Raw genomic sequence first — 13,875 nt, 5'->3', positions numbered from 1 at the left:
TCCTACACAATAACACAGAGCAAAACAGTCCATCTGAGACCTGTTTACAACTTTCAGCTTTACTTTGATGGAATATAAAAAAACAAAACCACCCATTGTTCCACTTCTCCAATTCAGGCTACCACAGGGCAAGAGACAGTACACCCTGGACAGGTCACAAGTCTGTCACACAGCTAACAGAGACAGACAGACAGCCTTTCACACTCAAATTCACACCATTGTGAGCGATTTAGAATCACAAATTAACCTAAATTTACGATTTTGGACTGTGGGAGGAAGCCAGAGTAGCTGAAAAGAACCCAGAAATAGAGAGACCATGCAAACTCAACAAAGAAATGCGTTGGTCAGATTCAAACCCAAGACCTTCTTGCTGTGAGACCACTGTGCCACTGTGTTGCTACAAAAACAATATAAAGTGCAAAAATGCTGCAGTGCCCTAAGATGCCATAACAGAGCCTATATGATGTTGAGAACATTGCTGCAGCACTGCTCTTACACAAAGAGACACTTTCAATTCTCCCTGGCTGTTTGTGTTTTTACACAGAAATCCAGATTGCTTCTGATGTAACAGTGGTCATGAGCCTTATTACTGTAAGTGAACTGTAATGTGTAAACCATAATTGTTCCAGTCGGTCATACAGCAACTCTGATTCACCAGTTTTGGTCTTAGTTGGTTCATTTTTGTAACACAGTCAAGTGGTGTGTGTCTCCCTCTACAGACCAACTAGGGAATGACTATGATAAAAAATAAAATAAAGGCATTGAACCACGTGATTAGCCCTGTTTTAAATCATTTTAGGATGCTTTTGTGAGTGTCAGTGTACATACATGACTTCTGTTGGCTGCTTCTTTGTAAGTCTTTATTGTTGTTGCAGTTTAACCTAGTATTTTTGTGTGCTGGACTTTTACTTGAGCACTGTGGGCTTTGTTAAGTAAATCACTTAACCCAGGGTTATTTTGATATTTCTGGGAAATAGTCAACTGATCCAACCAAATAAGATTAATTTGTCAGCAGAAACACAGATTTCGCAGTAGCTGTCACCGAACACCTGTTGAATAGAGCTGATGTGATGTGGGCCAAGATAGCTGATTTTCTCATTGTGTGGATTAAAGCAATGGTAGCAGATGGCAAGGAGGGCCAATCCCTATCCTTAGTGCTGACACCTCACTACTTGTACTTCATCTAATTTGGGGTGGAGTTGGGGGGGTTCACACGAAATGCTGAACCAAACACAACAAAGCTTAAGCAAGCAAGCTCGGTCAACCTATCACTGGGGCCATTTAGAATCACACAGACATGCTGAGTCCTGTGTAATCAAAGCTTGTGCATATGTTAATATATAGGGCAGAATATCATTAGCCTGTCAGGGTTAGTGTGCTTTATTTTCTACTTATTTGAGGTGGTTAAGTTTAGATATAAGTTGGTACAAAACTGTTACAAATGTAATAAAAACATTGGGGGTTTTAAACTTATTACTATTTTGAACTTTAATTATTTTAATCTTGAAAAAGTTCAAGTTTAAATGAACAAAAATCCTAATCCAAATAAAGAATGGTCATTTATTTAACCCTACAGAATTTGGGGATCCTGTAGAGAACCACTATAACTTTAAAAGTTAATCTCACTCTTTGACAACTGCTGACATTCAAGGAGATTATATCAAAAAGCTGCTTAGACTGATGCAAAGACTTATGAACTAGCATTCAAGGACATCCTGCGAAGGACAATAAAATTATGCCTTCCTTGTTTTCTGCAGGGCACGTAGTTTTTATGCAATGCACCTCGCTGCAATAATAAGTCTTTAATATGCACAAAATGTAGATATGCGATATAAGATAATGCCATTCCTGACCCATAAATGAATGCAAGGCATTTGAATTGACCCATGCATTTGAGGGTTAAAGTAATGAGCAACTGATCTGTTTGATGGTAAATGGTAAATGGCCTGTATTTATATAGCGCCTTTATGGTCCCTAAGGACCCCAAAGCGCTTTACATACCCAGTCATTCACCCATTCACGCACACATTCACACACTGGTGATGGCAAGCTACGTTGTAGCCACAGCCACCCTGGGGCGCACTGACTTGATCTGACAAACAACAGAGCCAAGGTTTTACTGGTGACGTGTGTCCAATCACATGACCGGCGCTGTCCTCATAAATGTTTCCACTAAATACATAATCATCTAAACAGCTCATGGCAGCATGCTGCTAAAGATTGTGCCGTGTCTGCACAACAATCACAGGGCCGGGCAGGGAAGAAACGTGACAGTTATTCCTGGCAGATAAAAGACTCAAAGCAGGAGCTTGCTGATGGCTGCAGCATCTTAACTGTGCGGAAGAGAGTCAACCCCCTCAAAAAATGGAGCTAAAAAGGACTTAACATGCGTAGTTCCTAGTGTTAAGAACAAAATAATCATCTCGCCCTGACATGTGAGGAACACGTGCTACAAAATCTGATGTGGGAGTCCAGGTTGCCATACTTAAATAATATTTCTGACTTATGAATCTCCTCAGAGGTCGTTTTCACATATATTTATATGTCACCAAATGTGAAGTGTAAATGCTAATGTGCAAAATTAAGGTGTCCAGTGTGTATGGACTCCCAAAGCCTTATTTATTACATCAAATGCTACATTTGCCTTCACCAGCACAGAAAGTGGAGTGGAGTAATAAAAGTAAGTAATAAAAAAAGCACTTGTATGGATGAGGCCTGTAGTAGGAAAGCATCTGAAAAACTGCTATATAACTACCAGTATAGTATAATAAAAGCGATTCACATACCACTCAGGAAGTCTCTGGTTTTTCATGAAAACTAATAAAAAAAAATATATTTTACTTATATACTTATACTAATTGTACTTAGTATAATAATCTGCTTCTTCAAACAAAAGAAGCTCTTCCTAAATATTTCTTGTGTCTTTCAGTCATTGTCCAAACAGAGTCAGAGTTGAAGGTCATTGACACTCTAAAATTTCCCACTTCATCACCACCAGAGAATCCAAACTAATCACCCCTCCTATCATATGTGCTTGATGCCATTTTTCATCAAGGACATCTGACAGATCTCATTCTTTCTAACCCAGTCAGTCACCTCCAACTTAATTTTGTTTGCCGGTACAACTTCCTTACCAGTCTTTCCCTTCTAATGTCCTGTCTCCCTCCCTTCAAACCCTGATGGGCAGCATATGGGCTCTCCTCCCTGAGTCTGGTTCTGCCAGAGGTTTCTTCCTGTTAAACTGTTCCCACTGTTAAACTGTTCTTCCCACTGTTGTCAAGTGCTCGCTGACAGGGGATCATCGGATTGTTGGGATTTTCTCTGTATTATTGGAGGATCTTTACCTGACAATATCAACAGGTAAAGACACTCAACAGACCTTGAGGTGACTGTTGTTGTGATTTGGTGCTATATAAATAAAACCGGACCGGAAATTGAATCGAATTGATGCTTTTGCACATCTTACAGCAAAATATTACTTTTATTGACCAGTCTCAAACATAAGCCATTACATTTTCAGTCTTTACAATCCCTCCACTCTTTCTTGATGCATAGCCTTTTGAGGCAGACAGCTGTGACATGTGTTTCTTAAACTAAAGATTCTGATATACTTATACTCTTGCTCATTTGTGCACTGATTTTATTCTGGTTAGAATCAGTCTGAGATATTCTTTTTTAAGAATTTTTTTTGTCTTTTGTAGAAAAAAGTTTCAGAGGAAATTTCTACTTTTTTGAGACTAACTGAGTAGCTGATACTCAGATTGCTATAGTTATTCATTCTCTAGTAAGCTGATGGTAACATAACTGACAAAAGGTTTTATAATTATTATTTAGCCTTTTTATACAATTTCACAAGCTACCACAGTGTTTCAAACCTGTGAGTGTTATAGGTTCTGTGTTTACGTGGCCCCATGTGCACAGCAATAATCTGAAGATGGCCCATGCTTAATCCATTTATACACCAGTTTAGGGCAACAAAAAGAGCTCTGTTTTCAATGCTAAATTGGTCTCTTAAATTCAAGAGTGATTTATAGGATTACAGACATGATATAATTCGGTCTATGGAGACTGTAGGCATCAGTAGTGTTAGGGTCTTTGTTATGTTTAATCTCATTGAACTGAAATATATGTGGTCAGCTATATGCAGTCTTCAATACAGAAAATAGTGTGCAGAATTTCTTGAGATTTTTGAGAGATGAGATTTTCCGTCAAGCCATTCAAGGCAAGAAATGATTCATTTGAGTTAATCTAGTTCAAAGTTTCTTAAAAATAAGTTGCATCACTTAATTAGGCAGACGGAGGCTTCAGAGAAAAGTCACCATATGGCAGTAAAATGGAATTAAGGTTCAACCCTTTGCTGCTCTTTCAATCTTTGTGCTAATTCTTTTTCTTCTCATTATGCTCTTTCGTGGCCCCCCACCCAGAAGGAGATCACATTTCATTGAAGGTTAAGCTCTTTTGCTAATTTGGGGTGGCTCTCTTCTCCTGAGGTTGTTAATGTCATCGACAGAGCCAATATGGCACAGAAGGAACATCTTAACTCTGGTATAAAACAAAGCAGAACAAGACAGTCTGCTGCTGATGAGCACTAATATAATAGTTTGCTTGTTGGCTATTGCTAGCAGGAAATTTCTTCTGCAAACCATGCTTAAAGTGACACTGATACAATCCTTGCAGCGCAGAACTGTAGTGCCATAAGGCTAAACTGCATCTCTGAACACATGAGCAAATAAACCAACACTGATGTTTTTAGGGAGAAAAAGTTGCTGTCTTGTAATATCATTTAGCATGTTACAGAAATAGACTGATTACAGTAGTAATGTGGGGACATCGTTCACAGCAGAACAGAACAAAACAGGATGAGAAGAAAACAATCTAGGAGAAAATTCCGTTTTTTTTATATAGTGCCAAATCACAACAGCAGTCCCCTCAATGCACTTTAAACTGGAAATAAATAATAACTAATGATTAGATGTTGAGTGGTGTAGAAACACTCAGTGCATCATGGGACACCCCCAGCAGCCTAGGCCTATTGTAGCATAACTAAGAGTGGATTCAGGATCGCCTGATCCAGCCCTAAATATATGCTTTGTCAAAAAGGAATGTTTTAAGCCTAATCTTGGGTGACTGTCTCCCAAATTCAAACTGGGAGCTGGTTCCATAGAAGAGGGACCTGAAAGCTGAAGACTGCCTCTCAGTTTTAAATATTCTAGGAACCACAAGTAACAAAATAACCAGAGAGAGACAAAAAGAAGGAGCAAGACAGGAAAGAGGAATGAATATACTTAGTGCCTGTAAGTGGTGTGACTGATTGATTTACCCTTATAGACAGTAAAGATTAAGAGGATGACAAATCAGCATTTGCTTACACAGCGCCTGGTGCTAATCTCCTTGTCTTCCTCCAGACGACTCAAGCTCTCACACTCATTCTGGAGAGAGAGAAAGAAAGAAGACGACGAGTTGTATCTCCCTTGACCCCACCTTCATCAGATTTAAGCAGTACAAGAACATCAGCACTGTATCCAGATCACTCAACCAGGCTTATTCTTTAAGGATCTTCCCAGAAGCTTTCTGTGAGGTAGTGTAAAGAAAAAACGTTTGATGAGCATGTTTTGGGGAAAATCGTGGCCAGTACTTTATTGCAGAAAACAGTTCACGCAAAACAGGAAGTCATCTTATGTTTATATGTCTTTCAGTAGGGATGGAGGAGCAGATTTCAAAGATGAACATGTTTTCATCGGACACCTTAAAGGACTTCACACAACAGAGCACAGACGGAGCTCAAGCAGGTGAGCCATTACTTACAAATTACTACAAATTTGCAAGATTTTAGAAAGCTTTAAGGTGATGATTGTTAAAGGCTTCTCAGTACAGCAGACTAGACTCATAATTAATGCTCACAAAGTTTTAAATGCATAGATTTACACACAGAATCTGACACAAAGCTCAAAATGCGTAAAAGAGTGAGCTAATTTTGCATCAGTCTGTAGTTAAAACAGGGTTGGTGCTCAAAAGAATGTGGAGTGATTTTAAGTATTTCTACTATCTATTCTCTACAGAAAAAGGTCTGCGTAAATCGTTTGGCCAAGGCCTGCTTTGTAAAGTTTGCTCTGACTCAAGCAGTGGCAAACACTATGGGATCTTTACCTGTAATGGCTGCAGCGGCTTCTTCAAGCGCAGCGTGAGGAGAAGACTCGTCTATAGGTGGGCAAGTGGCTCTGTGAAAGGCAGCTGTACATAACAGGAAAACAATCATATGACAATAAATGAAGTGCATTTTAACTCCGTCTGTGTCTTTATTTCATAGGTGTCAGGCCGGAAATGGCAGGTGCCCTGTTGACAAAGCGCATCGAAACCAGTGCCAAGCTTGTCGATTAAAGAAGTGCCTCCAGGCTGGCATGAACAAAGATGGTGAGAAACTCAGAAAAAGCAGACCGTGTAGATATTATCTGTGCATAATGATATTAAATACCTACAGCCTCACTCTCAGATGGTGTAGCTTTTCCTGTGCTTTGTTGTGGCAGCTGTGCAGAATGAGCGACAGCCTCGAAGCACAGCTCACGTCAGTCCGGACTCTATAAATGTCGACACAAAAAAGGAGCACCTGGTCACCACGCAAGCGCTCAGCCCCTCTGACACCTACTCAGCAGTCATCTCCAGACCTCTGGTCACGTCGTCAGCTCCAACTTCTGCCACAGTAAAACCTTGCAGCAACATAAGTAACAACCACCGCTTTATGGTCAGCCTGTTGACTGCAGAAACCTGTGCAAAACTGGAGCCAGAGGACGGTAAGATCAAATGAAAGAGGTAAAATAACTTGGAAGACAGAGGTGTAAACATATTTGTCTTGAAATGAGTAAAAATATTTTGAAAACAGACTTTTTGATTTGACCTTACTTTGTGGGATATTTGGATTGTAATGCCTTTGTCTCTTTTTCTGCTACACAGTGGAGGAAAATATTGACGTGACAACAAATTCAGAGAGGGACCTCACTCCCTTCGACAGCCGTTTGTCCCCGTATACCTCCAGCTGTCCAGAGAATGTGTATGAGACATCGGCACGACTCCTCTTCATGTCAGTCAAGTGGGCAAAAAATTTGCCTGTGTTTGCACGCTTGCCATTTCGTGACCAGGTGAGGCCTGTAGACAGATAATTTTTCTTTGTGTATTTGTATATGGATAGTGTGTGAGACTAATGAGACGCTCAACATTTCTGTGAAATCCTCAGGTGATTCTTCTTGAAGAAGCTTGGAGTGAGATGTTCCTCCTGTGTGCCATCCAGTGGTCTCTGCCCATGGACAGCTGTCCTCTTTTGTCTCTGCCAGACCTTTCTACCCCACAGCAAGCCAATATCAGCCTTCTTACTGCTGACCTGCAGATCTTAGAAGAAGTCTTTAGTCGCTTTAAAGCCCTGACTGTTGACCCGACAGAATTTGCCTGTCTGAAGGCCATTGTGCTGTTTAAGCCAGGTAAGGAATCACTGATGCAGCGATGGTAGTCACTGATTTCTGGATCACCAAACCGATGTCTGCTGTTTGAATCTCCCACACAGAGGTACGCAACCTTAAAGATCCAGAACAGGTGGAGAATCTGCAGGACCAGTCACAGGTGCTGCTGGGTCAACACATCCATTCAGTGTACCCCAACCAGGGTGCCAGGTAACTGCACTTTCTTATCCAACAAAATACCACAAAAATCTCACAAAATAACAGCTGGAGAACGTCAAATCTCTCCCCTCCACAGAAACATTAAGCTCGCACTGTTTTTTTTGTCCAACAAGGTTTGGGAGATTAATTCTTCTGCTGCCTTCCCTCCGCTTTGTGAATTCAGAGAAGATCGCTAAGCTGTTCTTTCAGAGGACTATTGGCAGCACACCCATGGAGAAGCTGCTGTGTGACATGTTCAAAAACTAACACACGGAGGAAAACTTCCTGCAAGCAACAAGCTGTGTGACTGTGTAATTCATGCATTCTGCTGATGATTTCTTTCATGTTTAATGCAAAAAAGCCTTTATGACAAAAGATATTTTGACATGTTACTGTTTGAAAAACACAGTCATGAGTGGATCAGAGACATTTATGTGAAACTGCGCTTTTTTCCCTCGAGACAAAGGCTTACTTCTGGTTATGGCATTCTATTAAAGAACATTTTTCTGTTCAGTTATAACCACGAAGCCGTCTTGTGAAGCTTACAGCTGGACTTAATCATTCAGTGTACCTAGTAACAAGCGAAGTAACAGTACATGCCAGCAAACATGTTTTTAAATGTTTTAAATGTCTATAAATATGAAGTTGTATTGTCAAGTATAATGATTTCTGGGATTTTTTTTCTATTTGATTCACATAGAGTAAATAAACAATGCAATAAACACTATAAAATATAGAATTCAGTATAAAAAGTATTAATCTTTTGAGAAGAACATATATAACACATGTTTGAAACAGAAACCAAAGAGCTCTGATAAGCTTATCTTCCAAATGTTTTGTGACCATCATTTTCTTTGTTGAATTGTATTAAATGTATCAGGTTGTTCTCATTGGTCTGAAAAAATATTATAAGTATGAGACAGAGATTATAAGAGAGAGAAAACTATATTTATACTGGGTAAAAGATAATTATATCCACAGGTGCAACAGCTCTGTGGTAGGCCAGGTTTTGTACTAGAGCAAACAGAGCATCACATTCTCATGCATATATCATACATTTGTTTAGAACACTACTTCAGATACATAATTTAAAAGTTAATTTGTACAAATGAGTAAGATAGGGGTGAGGCAGTCCAATATATTTGTTAATTGTTCTTATTATTATCATTATGTTAACATTGTGCATAGTGCCTTCGCAATAAAAGAGATAACATTTAATTCATAAGGAAAATGTATAGTGCATAAAAAATAGGCTTTGGGGTCACAACAAAAAACTGGAGTGGAGTACTTTTAATATGTCCATGTTACCTTAACAGATGGATTATAAACATGCAGTGTAATGAGAGGAGGGGCTTCACCTACCTTTAGAATGTGAGGCCCCCAAATTGCAGAAGAAATGCAAAATTGCAAAATGAATTAAATAAACGCATCATTAAGTCACTGAGTAATTAATTAACATCTATATATGTATATACACATGTGTATATATATTCATTAAATGATTAAATATCAGTTCATTTCATTTAAATTTCTAATTTTAATGGCACATTTAATTAATTATTTAATAATGTTTTTATTTAATATATGTTTTCACTTGTGGCCCTCCGTCTTCAATATGTCTACAGTGCAGGTGTTTAAAACAGGTACATTTTAAATGTTATATATAACCCCTTTGTAAATCCTGTTCACTCAAGTCTATTTACTAATATAAGTAAAGACATTACACATAAAAAACACATCGAATCTTTGGAAATTAGTTTTTGACAGATGATAAGTTTTTGGCACAACCCGGCCTATTTTTAGGGATTATCGCCCACAATCCAGAGGGCGGCGCTAATGCGCCTAAAGGCTATTTGACAGCCTCCGTGTCAGAAGAGGAAGAAGCAGAAGCGTACCAAAACAAAAACAGGGAAGTGTATCAGCATAGTGAGCTAACGTAAAAGTGTGTGAAAACAAAGTTTTTGGCGCCCTAACATCTGCACGGTGCCCGATAAACAGTATGAACGTGCATTAATTAGGCGATAGCGATTATTTCAAATTACCAATGTTTAAAAACTCGTATCGTCTGCTCCCTCAAAGGGACTTCAGCACTCCGAGGACTCCTGGTTTGTTTGTTGACTCTGACAGCTACCACAAAGGCCTTTCGTTTGACTACATCCCCAATGTTACTGAAAACGACTTCACAGGTAGGACACCAGCTAACACGAGCTGGTTTAGGGGGACATAATTTGTGGATTGTTATTCACTTCAAAGAGAAAGTAAGGCAGACGCTTAGCCTCGTAACCGCAAAGGATTTTTAAAAGACGTCAACATAAGTTATATCAAAATACACAAAGAATATAATGAAATGTGTCATATTTTAGAGGTGGGAATCATCAGACAGCCCACGATATGACATTATCACATGACATACTTGAGTCATGTGTTCCTATATTTCATATACTTTTGCATACTAGTACACTTTGTACACTGGATAGCTCTGGGTGTGAGTGACTTAACTTGACCATCACTAATGAAAATAACCCCTTCTTGGGGTTTCTTCCCCTTTAGACACCTCCCAGGGATGGTTGTCATGGATCTGCAACCTAGTTGTCATCTCCCTGGTCTACATCTGCACCTTTTTAACCTTTCCAATAACAGGATGGTTTGTACTGAAAGTAAGTTTGGCTTAATGAATTGCACCCGTAGCATCTCCACTCACTTGTTGAGAATAAACAGACTTTTTTTTTTTTTTTATTCAGACTGTGCCAAACTATCAGAGGATAGTAGTGTTTCGTCTGGGTCGAATATGTCCTCCAAAGGGCCCTGGTATCGTCCTTGTGCTGCCTCTCATTGATCAGTGGCAGAAAGTAGATCTGCGCACCCGTGCTTTCAACATCCCCCCTTGCCAGGTAAACTGCCAGACATGCTATTATTGGTATAGCTGGCCTGTGGCATTTAAAAAGATAAATAAAAAGATGTTTCAGCATGTTTGTTAAAAATTGTTTTTGGTAGTCTTTTGGATGAGATCCCCTGTGTCCATATACATGGCTGACAATACATGTACAGTACATGATAATTAATAGCTAATAGAGCTGGGCGATATAAGATTTTTTCATATCACGATATGTTTTTTTCATTTCAGGTGATAACGATATATATCACGATATAAGCCAAATAACTATATTTGTAAGATTTAAATGTGCCGTTGCTCACAAGTAAAATGTGAAATAATCAGCAGCTTATTTTGGTTTAAATATTTATTTCCCATAATAAGTTCAACAGGGCAGATGTACTTAAGGAACATGAGGCTTCAGTTTCAGATAAATAAAGGCAAATATTGCAAACTACACAAAAGGCAGCTGCTAAAGCGTTTAAGTTTCAAAATAGAACAAACAAAACAGACCACTAAATTGTCAATTCCACTTAGAAACAAAATATTAATTCTAAAAATAGATCTTAGTTTGTTTTACAGAAGAACAGACAAAATTGACTAACTTTTGTCAATATTAAATAAACTGAGAACTAAAAGGAAATTCTCAATCTCTCCTTGTTGTATAGCTTAGCTATTACCTCAGTTAGCTGCTTGAATCCTTCATTTTCGAACGTGTTTATTGGTAGCATGTCTTTAGCATGACGGTAGGCTATGGCATTCGTTATGTCGCTATGTCTCTTAGCTTTTTTGTCATATGGTAAGACGCTGGAGAAAGCCGACTCAATTGACTGTTGCTGCTTCGCAGGGATTCTCCTGGTTGTTTTCGATGACGAATTAGCGCTTTCAGTCTACGGAACTTCTCTGGCCCTTCCTTTCAACAATCTCTCCGGCATTGGAACCGTCATCTGTGTTCTCTTCGGTAGCCTGGTCACCCAAGCTCTTGGTTGATTTTTCTCTAGTGGGCACACTCATTTTCTCCATTACCCCGCCGGCATGGCGGCTGGCTGCTTCCCAAACAAATACACATGTGCGGCTTGGCACTTGTGCTGTACGTAACAAGTCACGTGACGTGACGCTGCGGCTGTGATTGGTTCGGCTCTGCGCTACTTAATTTGGATTGGCTGTGCTTTTTTTTTTTAAGACAGGAAGAGAGAGAGATGAGGTCTATCGCAATAGTTTCATTTTTCTATCGAGAAAAAGTTATTTCGCAATACAGATCGTTATCGTTCTATCGCCCAGCTCTAATAGCTAAAGAATTGTTACATTATATCTTTTTATCCTTAAGCCACAGGAGAGGTTAGCATAGGATGAATTACTTGATCTGTGTGCTGTTGTTTCCTGGTTTCTGATTGCATAAGATCAGTTGATTTTTCTTCTCTTGCCACACTGTAGCACGACACTTCTGAATTCTGAATACTGGTAAAACACGTCTTATACACGTCATTTACCATTTAAAAATGTTTTAAAAGCGGTAGCTTCAGTTCCATGAAATTTATTTTGTGTGTGCTAGAGATATGTCTGTGAAGGTTCTCAGTCATCCAGGTCATCGTAGTCAAAGGGGTTTGCAAAGAAAAGCGTCTGGACTTCTTTGAGTTGCTTGAAGACGTTTCACCTCTCATCCGAGAAGCTTCTTCAGTTCAGAACTGAAGAAGCTTCGGATGAGAGGTGAACGCCTTCAAGCAACTCAAAGAAGTCCAGACGCTTTTCTTTGCAAACTCCTTTGACTGTGCTAGAGATAATTTCTTCCTTCTCATATGGCTTAGCCTGCCATTCTTACCTTCAATACACTTAAAAAAAAAAAAAAAGACAAAAACAATTCAAACTTCAAGCTTATGGCACAATTTATATTCAATTGAGCTTCAAATTTTTGCAAAACCATTCCTCTTAGGAGCTGTGAATGTTATTTACTTAAGAGGAGATGCGCTTATGTACTATTCATTCTTTTGCCAGTTTGGCTTCATGTAAGTTTAGCTGCCACAGTAAGTACACTGTGCTGTTATAGGTGACTACCCGGGATGGTGGTGTGTTGTCAGTGGGAGCAGACATCCAGTTCAGGATCTGGAACCCAGTCTTGTCAGTGGTGTCAGTCCAGGATCTGAATGCTTCCACCAGAATGACGGCACAGAAGGCTTTGACCCACAGCCTGGCCAAGAAGACCGTCAGGGAAATTCAAACTGAGAGAGTGAAACTAGGGGAATATCTTGGGGTGAGATCACGCTTCAGCTACTCTGTGCTGATTTCTTTGTTGTATCAGTTCATACTTACATTCATGCTTCATGTTTACAGATGGACATAAATGAGATGACTCGTCCTTGGGGGCTGGAGGTGGATAGAGTAGAGCTTACCCTTGGTTCTCTACTGAAAGCCCCAGAGGACAGCCCCTCTGCCCCCCTGATTATGCCCTCTGCACCTGGACTTGAAGGCCTCACTGGCCCCATTCAGCAGTTGGCCATGCACTTTCTGAGCCACGGTGCCACATCACAGCCTCAGCAGGGTAAGACAGAACACTTAAAAAATCTTCTTGCATCTTTTCCATAATTTTTGCTGTAATCTTTACCTCTTTCTTCAGAGGACAGCATAGCACTTATGGATGAGCTCAGCAGTGCCGCTGAGTCTGTCACCGCCACACCAGGTTGTGTTGACGAGCTGCTCAGTAAAGTCAAGCTGCTCCTCTCTGAGTCTTTGGTCCACCAGGTTGGGGCCTGTTATCAGTTTGACATCAGCTCAGGAGATGGACAACAGCGCCGTTACTATGTGGATCTGAGCCAAGGTGATAAATGTCACGATTATGGAATTTTTACTTGGCGCTAAATGTGTGTACGAAAACATAAAAAAATGAAACCTGTCTATTTCTCTTTGTACTTTAGGTAGCGGTGCAGCTGGGGAAGGGTCCTTGTGTCGAGAACCAGATGTAACCCTGGATATGAGTGACCGTGACCTTCTGGCCATGTTTCAGGGTGAACTACGACCAATAGCTGCTTTTACAAGTGGCAGACTTAAAGTCCAGGGAGACATTAAAACAGCCATGAAGCTGGAAGAACTCATAAAGCTACTTAAGAAACATCAACTATAGTACATTTTAATTTATTTATTAAATCCTTAATTTCAACTATAAACTGTGTTTTTCATGTATGCCGTGACTGAATTTCTGTAATGTTCTTATCATTTCTCACAAATTCAAAGTAAATGCTTGTTTACAAAGATAACATGCTTTCTGAGGGTTATTTTATGCAACACTGTTTGAAACATGATTATAAAAAGAGCCGTGAAACTAGATAAAAGCTTCAGTAATGCGGCAGAGCTCTGTCATAATCA

The 13,875-nt window shown here is 39.6% G+C and overlaps 2 protein-coding genes across 2 annotated transcripts; both read left to right on the top strand.

Annotated features, from left to right (window-relative positions):
• The first annotated feature begins 4,831 nt into the window (after positions 1 to 4,831).
• nr2e3 (nuclear receptor subfamily 2, group E, member 3) lies at positions 4,832 to 8,323 on the top strand. The gene is made up of 9 exons (XM_031747464.2): positions 4,832 to 5,578; positions 5,697 to 5,789; positions 6,060 to 6,204; positions 6,308 to 6,411; positions 6,525 to 6,788; positions 6,949 to 7,133; positions 7,229 to 7,469; positions 7,553 to 7,658; positions 7,781 to 8,323. Exons 2-9 carry the CDS (start codon positions 5,702 to 5,704, stop codon positions 7,911 to 7,913), a joined length of 1,266 nt encoding a protein of 421 aa, XP_031603324.1. The 5' UTR covers positions 4,832 to 5,578; positions 5,697 to 5,701; the 3' UTR covers positions 7,914 to 8,323.
• A 1,205-nt stretch (positions 8,324 to 9,528) lies between these two features.
• On the top strand, positions 9,529 to 13,766 carry stoml1 (stomatin (EPB72)-like 1). Its single transcript, XM_031747363.2, has 7 exons — positions 9,529 to 9,832; positions 10,197 to 10,303; positions 10,388 to 10,537; positions 12,563 to 12,766; positions 12,847 to 13,054; positions 13,130 to 13,330; positions 13,428 to 13,766. The coding sequence occupies exons 1-7, from the start codon at positions 9,691 to 9,693 to the stop codon at positions 13,631 to 13,633; spliced, it is 1,218 nt and encodes a 405-aa protein (XP_031603223.1). The 5' UTR covers positions 9,529 to 9,690; the 3' UTR covers positions 13,634 to 13,766.
• The last annotated feature ends 109 nt before the right edge of the window (positions 13,767 to 13,875 follow it).

Source organism: Oreochromis aureus, linkage group 7, assembly GCF_013358895.1.
Source record: "Oreochromis aureus strain Israel breed Guangdong linkage group 7, ZZ_aureus, whole genome shotgun sequence".
In the NCBI taxonomy this organism is placed as follows: domain Eukaryota; kingdom Metazoa; phylum Chordata; class Actinopteri; order Cichliformes; family Cichlidae; genus Oreochromis; species Oreochromis aureus.
Note: the sequence above shows the minus strand (reverse complement) of the source record. Positions and strands in the feature narration are given on the sequence as shown.

Excerpts from the sequence above, each read along its gene's own strand:
- stoml1 (XM_031747363.2), top strand. The coding sequence starts at position 9,691 with ATGTTTAAAAACTCGTATCGTCTGCTCCCTCAAAGGGACTTCAGCACT. Across the intron at positions 10,304-10,387 it reads CAGGATGGTTTGTACTGAAA|ACTGTGCCAAACTATCAGAG; the intron begins GTAAGTTTGGCT and ends TTTTTTATTCAG. Across the intron at positions 12,767-12,846 it reads AACTAGGGGAATATCTTGGG|ATGGACATAAATGAGATGAC; the intron begins GTGAGATCACGC and ends TCATGTTTACAG.
- nr2e3 (XM_031747464.2), top strand. The coding sequence starts at position 5,702 with ATGGAGGAGCAGATTTCAAAGATGAACATGTTTTCATCGGACACCTTA. Across the intron at positions 7,470-7,552 it reads CATTGTGCTGTTTAAGCCAG|AGGTACGCAACCTTAAAGAT; the intron begins GTAAGGAATCAC and ends TCTCCCACACAG. Across the intron at positions 7,659-7,780 it reads TACCCCAACCAGGGTGCCAG|GTTTGGGAGATTAATTCTTC; the intron begins GTAACTGCACTT and ends TTGTCCAACAAG.